Source organism: Lepus europaeus, chromosome 7, assembly GCF_033115175.1.
Source record: "Lepus europaeus isolate LE1 chromosome 7, mLepTim1.pri, whole genome shotgun sequence".
Classification (NCBI taxonomy): domain Eukaryota; kingdom Metazoa; phylum Chordata; class Mammalia; order Lagomorpha; family Leporidae; genus Lepus; species Lepus europaeus.
In genome coordinates, this window is record NC_084833.1 from 4,286,518 (window position 1) to 4,301,698 (window position 15,181).

The 15,181-nt window shown below is 66.9% G+C and overlaps 2 protein-coding genes across 4 annotated transcripts in view; one reads left to right on the forward strand and one right to left on the reverse strand.

Moving 5' to 3' along the window:
• CHKA (choline kinase alpha) overlaps nt 1–4,526 on the forward strand; it is a 61,911-nt gene extending 57,385 nt beyond the window's left edge. For both annotated transcript variants that reach the window (XM_062195714.1, XM_062195715.1), the window contains 3 exons: nt 894–1,000; nt 1,392–1,473; nt 3,691–4,526. In XM_062195714.1, coding sequence (XP_062051698.1) covers nt 894–1,000; nt 1,392–1,473; nt 3,691–3,750 — 249 coding nt within the window. In that variant the 3' untranslated portion in view covers nt 3,751–4,526. The remainder of the gene's footprint in view (nt 1–893; nt 1,001–1,391; nt 1,474–3,690) is intronic.
• Nucleotides 4,527–5,972: 1,446 nt separating this feature from the next.
• TCIRG1 (T cell immune regulator 1, ATPase H+ transporting V0 subunit a3) lies at nt 5,973–14,537 on the reverse strand. Of its 2 annotated transcripts, XM_062195716.1 has the most exons (20): nt 14,460–14,537; nt 12,823–12,943; nt 12,460–12,538; nt 11,803–12,023; nt 11,621–11,706; nt 11,271–11,397; nt 11,106–11,188; nt 10,916–11,009; nt 10,630–10,842; nt 10,269–10,413; nt 9,075–9,214; nt 8,841–8,998; nt 8,675–8,765; nt 8,171–8,289; nt 7,869–8,082; nt 7,638–7,763; nt 7,399–7,500; nt 7,205–7,322; nt 6,869–7,046; nt 5,973–6,789 (listed from the first exon to the last, which is right to left on the reverse strand). In XM_062195716.1, exons 2-20 carry the CDS (start codon nt 12,937–12,939, stop codon nt 6,711–6,713), a joined length of 2,490 nt encoding a protein of 829 aa, XP_062051700.1. In that variant the 5' UTR covers nt 12,940–12,943; nt 14,460–14,537; the 3' UTR covers nt 5,973–6,710. The 2 variants fall into 2 exon arrangements, with proteins under 2 accessions (XP_062051700.1, XP_062051701.1); XM_062195717.1 differs by lacking the exon at nt 14,460–14,537 and having other exon boundaries at nt 11,621–11,703; nt 12,823–13,122.
• Nucleotides 14,538–15,181: the final 644 nt, after the last annotated feature.

The window sequence follows — 15,181 nt, forward strand, 5'->3', positions numbered from 1 at the left end:
TGATGTGTATCCTTCTGCTAGCTGTGCACAGTGTCTGTTTTTCACTATCATTGAAGTGGGCCAGCAGGTAAAGCCGCCGCCTGCAGTGCCAGCATCCCATATGGGCACCAGTTTGAGTCCCGGCTGCTCCACTTCTGATCCAGCTCTCTGCTGTGGCCTGGGAAAACAGTAGAAGATGGCCCAAGTGCTTGGGCTCCTGCACCCACGTGGGAGACCTGGAGGAAGCTCCTGGGTCCTGGCTTTGGGTTGGTGCAGCTCCGGCCATTGTGGCCATCTGGGGAGTGAAGCTGCGGATAGAAGACTCTCTCTCCCTCTCTCTCCCTCTCCCTGTCCTTCTCCCTCTCTCCCTCCCTCTCTCTTTCCCTCTCTCTCCCTCCCTCTCTCTTTCCCTCTCTCTCCCTCTCTCCCTCTCCCTCTCCCTCCCGCATTCCCTCCCTCTGCCTCCCCCCGCCTCTACCTCTGCCTCTGCCTCTACCTCTACCTCTGCCACTCTGTAACTGCCTTTCAAATAAGTAAACATCTTTTTAAAAAAAAAAAAAAATTTATTTGAAAGAGTTACAGAGACAGGTAGAGAGAGAGAGAGAGGTCTTCCATCTGCTGGTTCACTCCCCAGATGACCACAACGGCCAGAGCTGTGCCAGTCTGAAGCCAGGAGCTTCTTCCGGGTCTCCCACGTGGGTGCAGAGGCCCAAGGATTTGGGCCATCCAGGCCACAGCAGAGAGCTGGATCAGAAGAGGAGTATCCGGGACTAGAACTGGCGCCCATATGGGATGCCGGTGCCTCAGGCAGGGGCTTTAACCCTCTGTGCCACAGCACTGGCTCCTAAATAAATCTTTAAAAAAAAAAAAAAGTGTCATTGAGCTTAACTAACACTGTCACCTTTTTTCTTAAGCTCCACTTCATTTCCAGTTACTTGGCTGCATTCCAGAACGACTTTGCAAACCTCAGTAGTGAAGAGAAGTCCGCCGTAGAAGAAGAAATGCTGGTGGAAGTCAACAGGTAACTTTTCTTTCTTCCTACTTTGAAGATCGCTGCTGTCTGTGTGGCCCACACTTGGGCTGCTGACTTGGGGCTCAGGAGTGCAGCCCAGCGGTGCTGGTGTGGGCCCTGTCCTCTGCTCTGTGTGGGGAGCCAGTGGGATGAGGGGGAGATTCGAGGCGGGGCCAGCCCAGGGAGGGAGCTTCATCCTTCCTGGGAAAGGCAGCAGGCGGCCTGCTTTCTCTGCCACATGGCCACCAAGGCCTCCCCTGCCTCCCGGGATGTCATGTCACTGGCACAGGTGGGAAGAGGCTGTGAGCCCGTGGATTTGCGGGGCAAAGCCTGGGTGGGCTGACGTCCTCCGCCGTGCCTGTCCGCCCGCCTCTCACGCGCTGTCCTTCTGTCCCCGCAGGTTCGCCCTGGCATCCCATTTCTTCTGGGGACTCTGGTCCATCGTGCAGGCCAAGATTTCCTCCATTGAATTTGGGTACATGGTATGTCTTAGGGGGAGCCGTGTCCCTCCTGCCCCAGAAGGACAGTGCTGCAGCGTGGTCTGCGTGCGGCAGGTGGCCCTCCCTCACGGGGGCAGCCAGTGGGGACCGACCTCAGTGCTGGGCGCGAACCGTCATCACGGCAACCTTCGCAGAAAAGTTACCGTGACACCGAGCAGGTTTTACCGTAAACCAGTCACCCTGAGCTCTCTAGAGAGACAGGAGCCATGCCTGGTGACCTAAGGTAGACAGTTTTGGGTTACATAAGTATAAAAGGAAAAATACACAGTGTATTAGACGTGATCAAAATGAAAAACTCGTGAATGACACCACCAAGAAAATGAAAACACAAGGTGCAAATTGAGGGAAAATGATGCAATCTATGTAGGACAAAAAGACTCATCTTTAGACTGTGTTGAGAATTCCTAACTCAGCAAGGAACAACCCACTTCATAAGTGGACATATCTGGACACGTCTCACAAGATAAATGTAATTAATGTAGCTAAAACCGTACGTATCCCAGCACTGCGGCTTAGCAGGTCCCCACCTCAGCACCACAACCCAGATGGGCGCTGGTTCACGTCCCGGCTGCTCCACTTCCATCCGGCTCCCTGCTGCGGCCTGGGGAAGCAGTGGAGACGGCCCTGGTGCCTGGGCCCCTGCACCCGCGTGGGAGCCCCAGAAGAGGCTCCTGGCTCCTGGTTTGCTCTGGCCCAGCTCCAGCCATTGGAGCCAGTTGGGGAGTGAGCCAGCGAATGGAAGGCCTCTCTTTTTGTTCCTCTCTCTGTTTCTCTACCTCTGCCTTTTGAATAAAATAAATAAATAAATTTTTTAAAAAAATAATGCAAATTAGATTCCCAGTGGGAGTCCCTATACACCACAGCAATGGCTCAGCTTTTTTATTTATTTATTTATTTATTTATTTATTTATTTATTACTTGAGAGGCAGAGACACAGAGAGAGAGGTCTTCCATCTGCTGGTTCACTCCCCAAATGGCTGCAATGGCCAGGGCTGGACTGATCTGAAGCCAGGAGCTGGGAGCTTCTTCCAGGTCTCCCACGAGGGTACAGGGGCCCAAGGACCTGGGCCATCCTCCACTGCTTTCCCAGGCCACAGCAGGGAGCTGGATGGGAAGTGGAGCAGCCAGGACTCCAAGTGGTGGTGTCCATGTGGGATGTCAGTGCTGTGGATCGATGCCTAACCCACCACGCCACAGTGCCGGGCCCAGTGGTGCAGCCTTCAAGAGCTGACAGTGGGGCCAGTGCTGTGGCCTAGTGGGTAAAGATGCCACATTCTATATGGCCGCTGGTTCAAGTCCTGGCGGCTGCATTTCCAATCCAGCTCCCTCTAATGGCCTCGGAAAGCAACCAAGGGTGGCCCAAGGGCTTGGGCACCCGCACCCACATGGGAGAACAGGAGGAAGCTCCTGGCTTCGGATTGGCCCAGCTCCAGCCATTCGGGGAAGGAACCAGTGGATGGAAGATCTGTCTCCTCTTTCAAAAAATAAATATTAAAAAAATAAAAAGCAGCTGACAGCTCCAGTGGGATGGAATCGGTGTGGCAGTCTGAAAGTGACCACAGAGGCTGACACAACCCACTGGCTGGCTGAGGCGCCTCCTGTGTCTACACCAAGACTTGTACTCCAGTGCTCGTAGCAGTCTTAAAAAAATTATCTGCTAAGGCAGAGTCACAGAGGGAGAGGTCGTCGTCCATCTGCCTCTTCACGCCCCAAGTGGCCGCAACGGCCGGAGCTGGGCCGATCCGAAGCCAGGAGCTTCCTCCAGCTCTCCCAGGTGGGCGGCAGGGCCCACGTACCCCAGCCGACCTCTGCTGCTGTCCCAGGCACATTAGCAGGGAGCTGGGTTGGAGGTGGAGCAGCTGGGACGTGAACTGGTGTCCATGGGGATGGGACACCGGCACTGCAGGTGTAGGCGATGGCGCCCCTTTTGCTTCCAAAGGCAAAGCCCTGTCACGGCCGGGGCCTGCAGCATTGCAGTCAATAGGGCGTTTGCATCGGAGTCGTTGAGCTGGCTGCTGTGGGGGCGACTGTGAGGCATCTAAAATGTCAGGGTGCAGGGGTGGCTTGGAAGGTGCTGTCCTTGGAGCAGCGTCGTGCGCCCTGCCCGGCCGGTCCTCTGGGTCTGCCCCCAGCTCTGGCCGGGGTGGGCAGACAACCAGGAGCCCTTGGTGAGGCCTTCTCTGCTCTTGCTGTCCCCAGGACTACGCCCAAGCGCGGTTCGATGCCTATTTCGAGCAGAAGAGGCGGCTCGGGGTGTGACTGTGAGAACCCCACCTACTTGGTCCCTGGACCGCGGGGGAGGCGGCCGGCGGGGTCCCCCGTGCTCGGGCCCCTGCTGCTGCAGCAGGAAGGCCCGGCGGTGCCGCCGCTGCTACTAAAGCCGAGTGCCGTGGGCGGCCTTCGTTCCTGCGTGTCCACCGCTGCACTCGGACCCCGGAGTGAGGTTGGGAAGCGGCAACCCAGTCCAGTGGTGCACCATGTCAGCCTGTGGTCTGGAGAGGGCGGCCACCCGGGCAGGGCTCGGGGCCAGAGCGGCCAGGGCCCACGGTGTCCCCGCGGGGCTCCGCTTCCCGCTGCCGTGTGCACATGCCGGTGGGCGTGGAGCCGGCTCCCGTGGGTGGCGCTTGGCACCCAGCGACTGACAGGCATACTGTGAAGTGCTCCACGTGGAGGCCCCGTCGGGCTGTCTCCAGGGGGCGCCCGTCCTGTTTCCTGAAGCTGCTGTCACCCTGGGGTCCACGTGGCTGATGGGACGCGCGGTGCACGCGAGTCGTGCGCCGCAGCTCTTCCGCACCTGTGTACATTTCGTCTCCAACCCCTCGCCGTGCCCTCCCCCACCGTGTGCTTTGCTAACTCCAGCCGTGGGCACACGTGCTGGCTCCCCCTCCAGTGAGGCTGCTGCTGCCCTGGGCGGGGGTGTGGGGTGGCTGTGAACCCACGTGCGCAGTAACTGTCCTCGCTGACTTTTTTACTGAACCCATTTGTGCATATATTTCTGCTACCACAGGATCGTACTATACAAATAAAACCTAAAACCCGACCCGGCTGCGGATGGCTGTGTCGTGGGGGTCCGGGGGCCCCCTGTGCCCGCTGGTGCCTGTGGGAGCTCGGCCCTCTGGGCTCCACACTCGTTCCCCGGGCTCCTGTAGGAGTTCCTCCCCCGCGGAGACCCTGGCCCAGGGAGGCTGGGAACCTTCCAGACTCCACCTGACCCTTGGCACACTTCTCCTTGGCTGGAGCAGGGGTGGTGTGGGGGAGGGCAGCAGGGGGCTGTCCCAGGGCTCTGGACTGGACTTGTGTTCACATCCAAGCAGGAAGTGACGTCACGGCCCACAGCGCGGGGGCCCCTGGGCCAGGCCTCCCCCGCACACGCCAGGCTCCTTGTGAGTCCCCCAGGATGGCGGGGTCAGGGTCCCGTCGCTTCCCGAGGCCCGGCCACCCAGGCCGCTCGCCCGGCCAGTGCTTGTTCTCTTCACTCGGCTTTCCCTGGAACTCTGCCGGACCCGGGCCCTGTGCTGCTCCTTTGAACGTTTTATTTTCCTTTATTTGAAAAGCAAAGACAAATGCCCCATCTGCTGGCGCCGGTTTATTTCCCAAATGCCCCCAGTAGGCAGGGCTGCGGCCAGGAACTCAATCCAGGTCTTGCACTTGTGTGGCGGGACCCAAGTACCCCAGCGAGAAGCTGGCTAAGGTGTGGGGAGGCCAGGGCTCACAGCAGCCCCACCGCCACGCCTGCCTGGCCCCGGCATGAGCCCCCGGCCCTGTCTGCTGATGACCTGCATGCCCAAGGGCAGCCAGACAGCCGGACGGGGCCACCTGGTGTCCTGGGACCTCACGCCCAATCCCCCAGGCCATGTCCCCACACCGTGTACACACACACTCGCTCTCCCCCAGGCCACGCCCCCACACCGTGTACACACATACACACACACACTCGCTCTCCCCCAGGCCATGTCCCCACACCGTGCCCACACACACACACACACACTCGCTCGCTCTCCCCCAGGCCACGCCCCCACACCGTGCCCACACACACACGCTCGCTCGCTCTCCCCCAGGCCATGTCCCCACACCGTGCCCACACACACACACACACACGCTCGCTCGCTCTCCCCCAGGCCACGTCCCCACACCGTGCCCACACACACACACACACACACTCGCTCGCTCTCCCCCAGGCCACGCCCCCACACCGTGCCCACACACACACACACACACACGCTCGCTCGCTCTCCCCCAGGCCATGTCCCCACACCGTGCCCACACACACACACACTCGCTCGCTCTCCCCCAGGCCATGTCCCCACACCGTGCCCACACACACACACACACACTCGCTCGCTCTCCCCCAGGCCATGTCCCCACACCGTGCCCACACACACACACACACACTCGCTCGCTCTCCCCCAGGCCACGCCCCCACACCGTGCCCCCCCCCACATGCTCGCTTGCTCTCCCCCAGGCCACGTGCCCACACGCACACACACACGCCCGCTCTCCCCCAGGGTCTGTGCCCAGCTCTGCTCCCCGGGAAGGTGTAAAGCTGGTTCAGACCCATCCCCCCTCCCGTTCCTAACCAGAGCCTCCGAGCTGAGCCAGCCAGGACGTGGACAGCCCGGGAACTCTGCGCCCCAGCCTGCCTCCAGTCCCACAGCGGGCTGTCTGCTGCACCCCAGTCGGCCCATGGGCCTCCAGCCGCAGGAACCATTTGGCAAAATCCCTGGCCGCCAAGATCAAGGCCTGTGGGAAGCGGGGCTCTGCACGTAGAACGGCAGGAGGCCGGCCCTCCCCACAGGACCGAGGCCCAGGAAGGGGCGGGCGAGACAAGGGCTTGGAGCCCCACCTTTCCCTACAGGGCTGTGGCCTTGCCTTGGGGGTGTGACCCCCCGGGGTCCCACAGCCCTGGGCTGGCTCGGGGGCCCACTCTCCTCTCTGCCTCACAACACCTCAAGCCCCTAAGGCGCACACCAGCGTGCAGAAAGGAGACGGCTCTGAGCTGGAGCATGCTGGAAGCCCACCCTATGCGCCCCCACTCTGTCAAGAACCTGGAGTTCCTGCAGGTGCATCCCCGTCAGCCTCACTGGAGTGGAGGCGGCCACGGGGCCAGTGGACCTCAGCCAGCCCTGGCGTTACAGACGGGACCAACACAGCGCCCAGCTCCGGGGCCCACGCCTCTTTATTGCGTCCCAGGCCAGCGCCGGCATGCTCCCCACTGGGCGCTAGTCGTCCTCCACGGCGAAGGTGAAGGGGCTCAGCTTGTAGCCGGTGCCCTCGTAGAACTTGTTCTGGAACTCCACCCTGGGGGGTGAGGGCAAGGCTGGTGAGGAAGCCGCCAGCGGCCCCGCGGCCCCGGCTGGGCGGGCGGGCGGGCACTCACCAGTGCAGCCGGAGGGCGTGCAGGAAGGCCGAGAGCCCTTCCATCACCAGCAGGATGGCCACGGTCAGCACAGCGAAGGCGGCAAAGACGGGCACCAGTACCACGGCCGCCACGCCCACTTCCCGGCCCATGCCCAGGCCCACGCGCATCACCATGGCCCACAGCACCTCCGACAGCTCTGTGCCAAGGGATGGTCGGGGCGGGTGGGCACCCAGGGAAGGGGGCGTGGCCCTCCCTGCTCCTGCACCCCGCGGGGGAACCCCTCGGACAGCCCTGCTGCTCGGAGTGGGGCCCTGAGGCCCAGCGATGGGACCCCCGGGTCGGGTGAGCACTCACGGGCGTGGGCCAGGCTGAGCGCCCAGAGGCGCAGGTAGGAGGCTGTGTTGGAGATACAGCCCAGGCAGAACTCGATGGTGTGGATGGCCTGGTGCATGAACACCTCCGAGGCCACAAACTGGGGGGGGAGGGGCAGCAGTGAGGGGCCGGCCGAGGCCAGAGCCCCCCACTCCCCAAGAAGGCCCCACACCCACCTCAGCCTCTGTGTCTTCCCCCGGGCACCCAGCCGCCTCCTCATCAGAGCCCCAGCCATTCACAGACACCTCGGGCGAGTCCAGGAGCCCGGCCTTGTCCCCCTGGGGGGGCAGGGGAGGGGAGGAGGTAGTGTCCGCAGCCCCCCCAGCCTCAGGAGGGACCCCTGCCCCCTTACACCTGCGCCCAGCCACCCAAGCCAGGCCTGGGCCCCCCAGCCCCGCCCATGGCCCACCCCTACCTGGGGGCCGGCAGGCCGTCTCTGTGCACGCCGGCGGTGCTGGCGCAGCAGGTACAGGGGCGTGCCCAGCAGCAGGACCGGCACCATGACCAAGGCCAAGAGCACTAGGACGGACTGGACCACTTCCTACAGGCCAGGGTGCCAGTCAGGACCCCAGCAGTCCCAGGGGCCCCTCACTGAGCAGGGAGAGGGGCTGTGGCCGGGACACCCCCGCCCGGGGCGCGAGCCCACCTGCCCGGGGAAGAGCGGCCGGTTGGTGGCGCTGCGGGCGAAGAGGAACATGTTGATGAAGTGGATGAGGATGCTGGGGGCGCTGGCGGCGCCGGCGGCCGAGACGCACAGCCATTTGTAGAGCACCAGGAACACGAGGTAGCCGAACAGCCCCAGCAGGAACACGAGCTCGGGCAGCGTCTCCAGCAGCAGCCGGTGCCCCTGGCCGAAGTGCCTGGGCAGGCAGGGGAGGCAGGGTCACCCGGGCCCTGCTGCCGCCGCCCCCTAGCCCCCTGCACCCCGCGGGCAGCCCTGGCCCTCACACGTGGTTGAAGACCCCCAGCAGCACCCCGAAGGCCATGTGGGTAACCCCCAGGATGACGGACATCTTCATCTTGAAGGAGTTGAGGAAGCTCAGGTGGTTGGTGGCCAGGCTCCAGACCTGGGCGGCGGGGGGGGGGGGGGGGGGGCTCAGCGGGCTCCCCAGCCCCCGCTGCCAGGAAGCCCTCCAGCCGGCGTCCCTACCCCCACCCCCTGGGCGCCTGCAGCTCTGCCACCGTGCATCCCGGAGTGACTGGCATGAACGAGATCAGGTGACCCAGGGTCACACCCCGGCTCTGCCAGCCTTGGTCCTCTCATCTGTGCAGTGGCCGTGACCCTGAGGGTGCCCATGGGAGGCCACACAGACAGCTGGGCATGTGCCCGGCCGGGAGAGCAGGGGGCTCCATGCACTGCAGGGGGGAGGCAGTAACGGGTGCAGCCCTGGAGGCCCCGCCCCACCCCAACAGGTGCAGCCCTGGAGGCCCCACACCTTCTCCGCCACTCACAGGGTCAATGCCAAAGGGGTAGGGTCCCAGGAAGACGCCGGTGACGTTGGGGTCCAGGGTGAGCATGGGGTGCTGAGCCAGGAAGGCATCACTGTGACAACAGCGGGTGGGTGGTGAGGGCAACGCGGGGCCGGGTGCACCGGGCAAGCTGGGGACGCGGCCTCACCTCCAGCCAGACTGCTCGGCCATGGCGGCCACGCTCCAGCCCGAGGGGAAGATGGTGGTGGCGCGGCTGAAGCACTCGTTGTAGATGAAGCCGGTGTAGACGGAGAAGAGGCCCATGAGCAGCAGCAGATAGCGGCCCCCGAAGAAGGTCTGCCAGATCTGGGGCGCGGACGGCACCATGAGCGGGTGGGGGCCCGGCCACAGCGCCCCCTCCCGGCCACACCCGGCGCCGCACCTCGTTCTGCGCCGCCTTCACGGCCGGCCGGTTCTCAGCCAGCACCATGGCCAGGGCGAAGAGGAACATGAGCAGCCCGTGGCCCACGTCGCCAAACATCACCGCGAAGAGGAAGGGGAAGGTGATGATGGTGTAGGGCGCTGCGGGCAGAGGGAGGGCTCAGCCGGGAGCCCTCAGGGGAAAGCGGGCACCTGCTGCCCCGTCCCAGGCGCTACCATGGCCCCTGGCCCAGGCCTCTGGCACCCCAGGAGCCAGCAACGGCGTGGACCAAGACCACACGGCACAGGCGAGCTGTGTGGCTGGAGCCGGCTCTCTGGGCCGCCTTCCCCGCACCTGTGAGGCGGAGAGGACAGCGGGGCCACCGGACGGGGCTGTCACCCATGAGCAGGCACCCAGGCCAGCCGCAGTCAGGCAGAGGCCGAGCTGGCCACCGGGACCCTGGCCGCCTGGGCACCTGCAGGGACCCGATACACACACCTGTGACCCCCAAAGACCTCCGGAAGTGACGTCACTCGGGGAAAGGGTCTTTCGGGGAGGGGGGACAGGTGTGCTGTGGCCCTGGGGGGCCCTGATCCAACAGGACAGCTGTCCCTCAGAAAGGCGACACTGGGACAAAGGGGGACACCAGGGACGACGTGGACAGCCTTCCACACGCAAGGTGAGAGAGGCCCCGCCCACACTGGGACGCCCGCCCTGGTGCCGCCGGACCACGTCCCTGTGACAGCAGCCTGGGCGACCTCGTGCTTCCACGAGGCCACGGCCTCAGGAGCTGGTAGCTGGCACCCGAGGGCACCCAGGTGGGGGCGGGGAGCTTGCCCTAACTGAGCGCCACCTGCCGCTGGGAGGAGCGGGGAGAGCAGGGGCGCCGCGGGGTCTGCAGCCCCACGCCCCTGCGACCCTGGTGTCAGTGCTCCACCTCGGTCACAGGCTGCAGCCCAGGCCCCGCCCAGCGGCACTGGGGATGCAGGAGCCCCCCACCCATCCGGGCTACAGCCACAGGGCAGCCAGCCCAGCTCCCCCACCCCACCCCTGTGCCCCACTGGCTGCTCCTGGAAGCAGCTCCCTGGTCAGACCCGGGAGACCCCACCCAGCGCCCACTGCCTCTGAGGCTTCGAGGCAGCCCGGGTGCAGCGGGCTGCACCTCACGCCCGGGCCAGTTCCGCTGCCCGCCAGGGAGGGCACTGTGGCTCTCACCGGGGTTCACCTCCTGGTAGCGGCCCACGCCGTAGGCGTCCACGATGCCCTGGAAGCTGGCGGTGAAGCGGTTGGTGCGGATGAGGGTGGGGGGCGCGTCCTGGCACGGGATGCGGTGTGCCACGGCACTCACTCCCGCCTCGCCCTAGGGCGCCGAGACACACTGAGCGGGGCGCTCGCGGACTGGGGGCCTCCCTGGGCAGCCCCTTCCCCGCCCTGGGGAGGGCAGAGCCGTGAGCGCCCAGAGCACCTGCTGGGCACCAGCGACCCCTGGGGGTGGGGCCACCGCCGCCAGGGTCACAGGGACTTGTAGCTGGCCTGGGCGGTCAGGGGGCGGGGCGCGGGCGGGCCCCGTGCTCACCGAGCTGTCGCGCAGCGCCTGCTGCAGCGTGGGCAGGTCCCGCGTGGCGCACCAGGTCTCGGCGATGAGGCACTTGTGCGTGCTGCTCACGCTGCACTGGTTGAGCACCAGGTACACGGCTTTCATCTTGCGGACCTGCACCTGCGCGGCGGGCAGCAGCCGCTGCACCCGGCCCAGCACCTGGCCCAGGAACCGCTCCGTCTCCCCCAGCACCTGCGGGCCAGCGGGTGGTCAGGAGGGCTGGGCGAGGGTCAGGGCCCCTGGGCCAGGGGTGGGGGGCGCCCACCTCCTGCAGCTCCTGGCTCTGCTGCTGCAGCTGCTGCAGGGCCCCGCGGCGCGCATCCTCTGGCTCCAGGAAGGGGAAGACGTGGCAGTGGAAGCTGGCAGGGGACAAGGCGGCAGCTGAGGGCAGCGCCAGGCCTGCAAGTCCCCCGGGGCCAGCCAGGGAGGGCTCGGAACAGCCGGCCGCCACTCACCAGTCTGTGATCTTCCGGATCTTCTGTCCGATCTGCTCGCCCCAGTAGGAGATGACGAAGGTCATCCACGCGGCAGGCTCACCCTGCGGGGGCCACATCCACTCAGCCCGGCAGCCCTGCCCGCCCCGGGGGCCCCCCACCGCCGCCCCTCCCGGCCCTGCTCACCGTCACCGGGTCCTCCAGCCGCTGCTCTGTCTCCTTGAAGCTGGCGATGAGGAAGCCCCGGCAGGCTCTCCAGAGCAGGCGCTCCAGGGCCGCGGCCCTGTGCGGCTCCACCGCACCTGCCACGAAGCTGCAGCCGTGGGGCTGGGCGGGGCTGCTCCGCTCCCTCCGCCTCCCCCCAGGGCAGGGCTCCCCCCACCTCCACCCCAGCAAGCCCCAAGGGGAGAGAGCCCCAGGGCCAAGGGGAAGTTGTGGGGGCGTCTGAGGACACAGGAACCGGAGCCCGGGCCGAGGAGTCCACGCCTCCCGGGCTCTGGGGCCGATGGCAGACAGCACCCTGTGCCCTCACTCACTTGACCTTCAAGTCCTGGTGCGGCCCCCCAGGGGCCTGAAGCAGGGGAATCCTCTCTGAGGGGCCATCGGCGTGGGCAGCGGCCTGCTGTGAGCCGAGAGACGCCCGCCCGTGAGCCCAGCCCGGGTGGGACCGGGCGCACCCTGCTCCCCGGCACCTGTTCCCCGCCGGGCGGCAGCCGACCTGGGGGCTGTGGGCCTGGCCCAGCACGGCGGCGTGGAGCTGCAGCTGGTGCAGCTGGGCCCGCAGCACCTGCTGGTTGCCTCTCACATCCCGCAGCTCCTGTGCCAGCCGCTCCGTCTCCTCCTGGATGCGCAGCAGGTCCCGGGGCGGGGGCGCCGGCAGCTCCCCCTCGGGCGGGGGCAGCGCCAGGCCGGCCCGCCGCACCTCCTCCTGCAGGAAGGCTGCGTGCACAGGGATGGGTCGGGGAGGCCGGGCCGGCCCCCACCCCAGCGGCCCAGGGTCCCCAAGGGCTGCCCCACTGCACGGACCCCCAGTGGACTAACTCTGCAAGCCCTCCCTGTGCGCTCGAGCCCCGCGGCTGCTCCCCGGCCCAGCGCCTGGCCGGAACCTACTCTGTGCCTGTTCCAAAGGAGGAGGACCCCTCCTCGCTCTGCTCCTTGGGAGCGCCGGGCAGTGACCCTGCCCTCTGCCCCCCACCCCCAGCCGATCTGCGGAGGACAGAGCTCCGCGCGACCGCCTTGAGGCCCTTGGTGTCCAGACACCGCCGGCACCACCCTCTGCCCTCCTCCTGGGTAGCACAGGCTTCCTCTCGGACCAAGCCCAGCCAGCACCTCCTCCAGGAGGCCTGCCTGGGATGAGGGCCAGGGACCCACTCACTGAAGGTCTTCTGCAGCTCCTCACAGCGCCGCACGTCCCCCACAAAGCGTCTCTGGAAGGCGCTCACGGAGGCGTTGAGCTGGGGTTGCACATGGGGGGAGGGTGTCAGCGTCCCGGGGGGGGTCCTGGAGGCCCTTGGCCACCACCTCCCAGAGGGATCAGAGCACCTGCGAGCTGTGCGTGCGGAGAGACCCCCACCCCCTGCTCTGCTCGGGCCAGGGCAGGAGGTCCGGAGGGTGGAGGAGCCCACCCGGGCCTTGGCCTGTCCTCGCCGCCAGCGCCCTCCCCGGGCCAGCACCACAGGCTTGCCTCACACACCCCCAGCGCGTGGCCCCTCCCACGCCGGCCCCGGGCCCCACTCACGTCTCTGAACTCCACGAGGCCCAGCTCACCCAGCTGGCTCACGCAGGTGTAGGCGGCTGCCGTGGGCAGGAAGAGCTGGACCAGCGCCACCTCCTCACTCCGGAACAGGGAGCCCATGGTCCTGGAGGTGGGGGGCGCGGGGAGGGCACAGCTGGGGCCAAGCCACAGCCAGTTCAGGTGCCCCAGGGATCCTGCGAGGCGCTGCTCCCACCCTCGCCTGGCAGCCAGGGACACAGACCACGGCCCAGGGTGCAGGTGGGTGCTGAGCTCACACAGGAAGTGAGGCGCGAGCAGGAGGGGGGCTGGCCCAGGCCGGACCCCTCCCCGCAGCCTGACCCTTGGCCCCAGCTCAAGCCAGCGCCCCCGCTGTCCCCCCCACCCCGGGCCCTACACCCTCTCAATCCTGGGCCCTCTCTCTCCCCACTCCACCCCAGCAGCAGCGACACCCAGGGCTGGGGAGGGGCTGCTGGAACCCTCTCGCCCCACTCTGGGGTGGGCTCAGGGAGCGCAGAGCAGGCTGTGGAGGGGGTGCCGCTGGGGCATCCCCTGCAGCAGCTGGGAGCTGGGCAGGGGCGGGAACTGCCTTCCTGGTATGGAAACCAGCGAAAGTGAAACCAGCCCAGCCTTGCTCAAAGGCGACGGGGGAGGGGGCTCCAGAGATGCCCAGCCAGCACCCAGGGGCCCCTCGGGACCCGGTGTCCGCCGTGGGAGGGGGCTGTTCAGGCCTGCCCCAGGGGCTACCGCCCCCCCGCCCGCTTCCTGAGGTCCTAGTAGGGATCCGAAGCTGGGTGTGGCCTGGGAGGCCACAGCGCTTGGCCCAAGGCTGCACCGGGTGGGAGGGCAGAGGGGGAGGACGTGGCTGCAGCCCTGGGGAGTGAGAGGCCCTGGGGGCTGGGATCGGCTCTGTGGCCTTGGCCAAGTCCCTTGCCTGCTCTGGGCCCCCACTTCCTCTTTGGGACTTGGTCACTCCTGGCAGAGACCAGGTGGATGGGGGGATGGGAAGAGCCCCACCCCCACCCCGCAGTGCAGGAGAGGGGCCCTGAGGCTCTGGTGAGGGAGGTGCGAGGCCCCTGGCCAGGCTGGGAAGGCCCAGTGCACCGTGGGTGCTCCAGGCAGCATGGCTCTGACAGGGGCACCCTGTGGGGGTGAAGCAGAATGGGTGCGGGGGCAGAGGGGCCCCCAGCACCAGCTGTGGCCACTCCAGCCTGGTGCCCGGAAGCAGGGGACAACAGGAGCCCAGGGCCCTTCCCCTTGGGTGGAACCAGCGTGGTGTGCGGCTGTGGGTGCAGAGGCCCGGCGCGGACCCCTCCCCCGGCGGCAGCGGGGCCCTCCAGGGGCTCGCCCCTCCCGCTGGGCCAAGGCTGCTGCCACCAGCCTCCCTCCCCGTGGGTCTGCCGCCCCCTCTGCCCCAGGCGGTCTCTAGCTTGGCCATGTCCTCAGTCTTCCCGTCTGCAGAATGGATCCCTCCATCCAGGAAGCCGCAGCAGGAAGAGGTCTGAGCACCAAGCCCGGCGAATCCGGCAGCCACGGCGCCCCCGCGCCCCGCACTCCTCGGCCCTGCGGGTGGGGCGCTGGGTCCGCTTCCCGGGAGAGGCGGCGGCGGCCGCAAGGGCCCGCGGGCGCCGCCCGGCACTCACCCCGCTGGGCAGCGCGCACCGGCTCCGCTCTGCGCCCCGGACTGGCACCGCGCTGCACCCGCCGCGGCCAACGCCACTCGCGCCTTCCCGTGGGCGGGGCCGCGCCGCCCGGGCCCCGCCCCCGAGCCTGGGACGAGGCGGGGCCGGCTCTGGGCAGGGAGGCTTCGTGGGGCTGTGGGCGCCCAATCCCAGCGAAGCCAGGGGATAGCTGGCCAGCGTCTACGCGGCCGGAGGCCGGGGAGGCGCAGGCTCCGGGCTCGGAAAGAGACCCCGTTCCCACCTAGAGGGCCCGCGACGCCTACGCTAGGGGGGACCCCAACCTGGGCCTGGCACCCCTCTCCCTAGGGTCCCTCGCTTCTGGCCATTGGGGCTCATGCCCCTGACGGGTCCGGCCCAGGCTGGCCTGCGGATCCTCCTGGGAGCACAGTGTGGGGTCACGGGAACCCTGCTGCTCCATGGGGTGCCTCAGGTCTCTGAGGGACCTGCGGTCCCCGGGCCTGGTAGGAAAGGGGGCCCCAGCCCTGGTCATCTTTGAACCCCACACAGTGAAAAAGGGCCCCTGGAGGGGGCAAAGAGAGCCCCAGAGCCAGGCCTGGAAACTGAGTCGCAGCCAGGGCGAGCGGGAGCAGCAGCAGGGCCTCACTGCCCGGGCTCACAACCACGCGGCGGGCGGGAGGGGGCGGCCTGTTTCACAGGAGCGCACGGCCGCTCTGCTGCGGCTG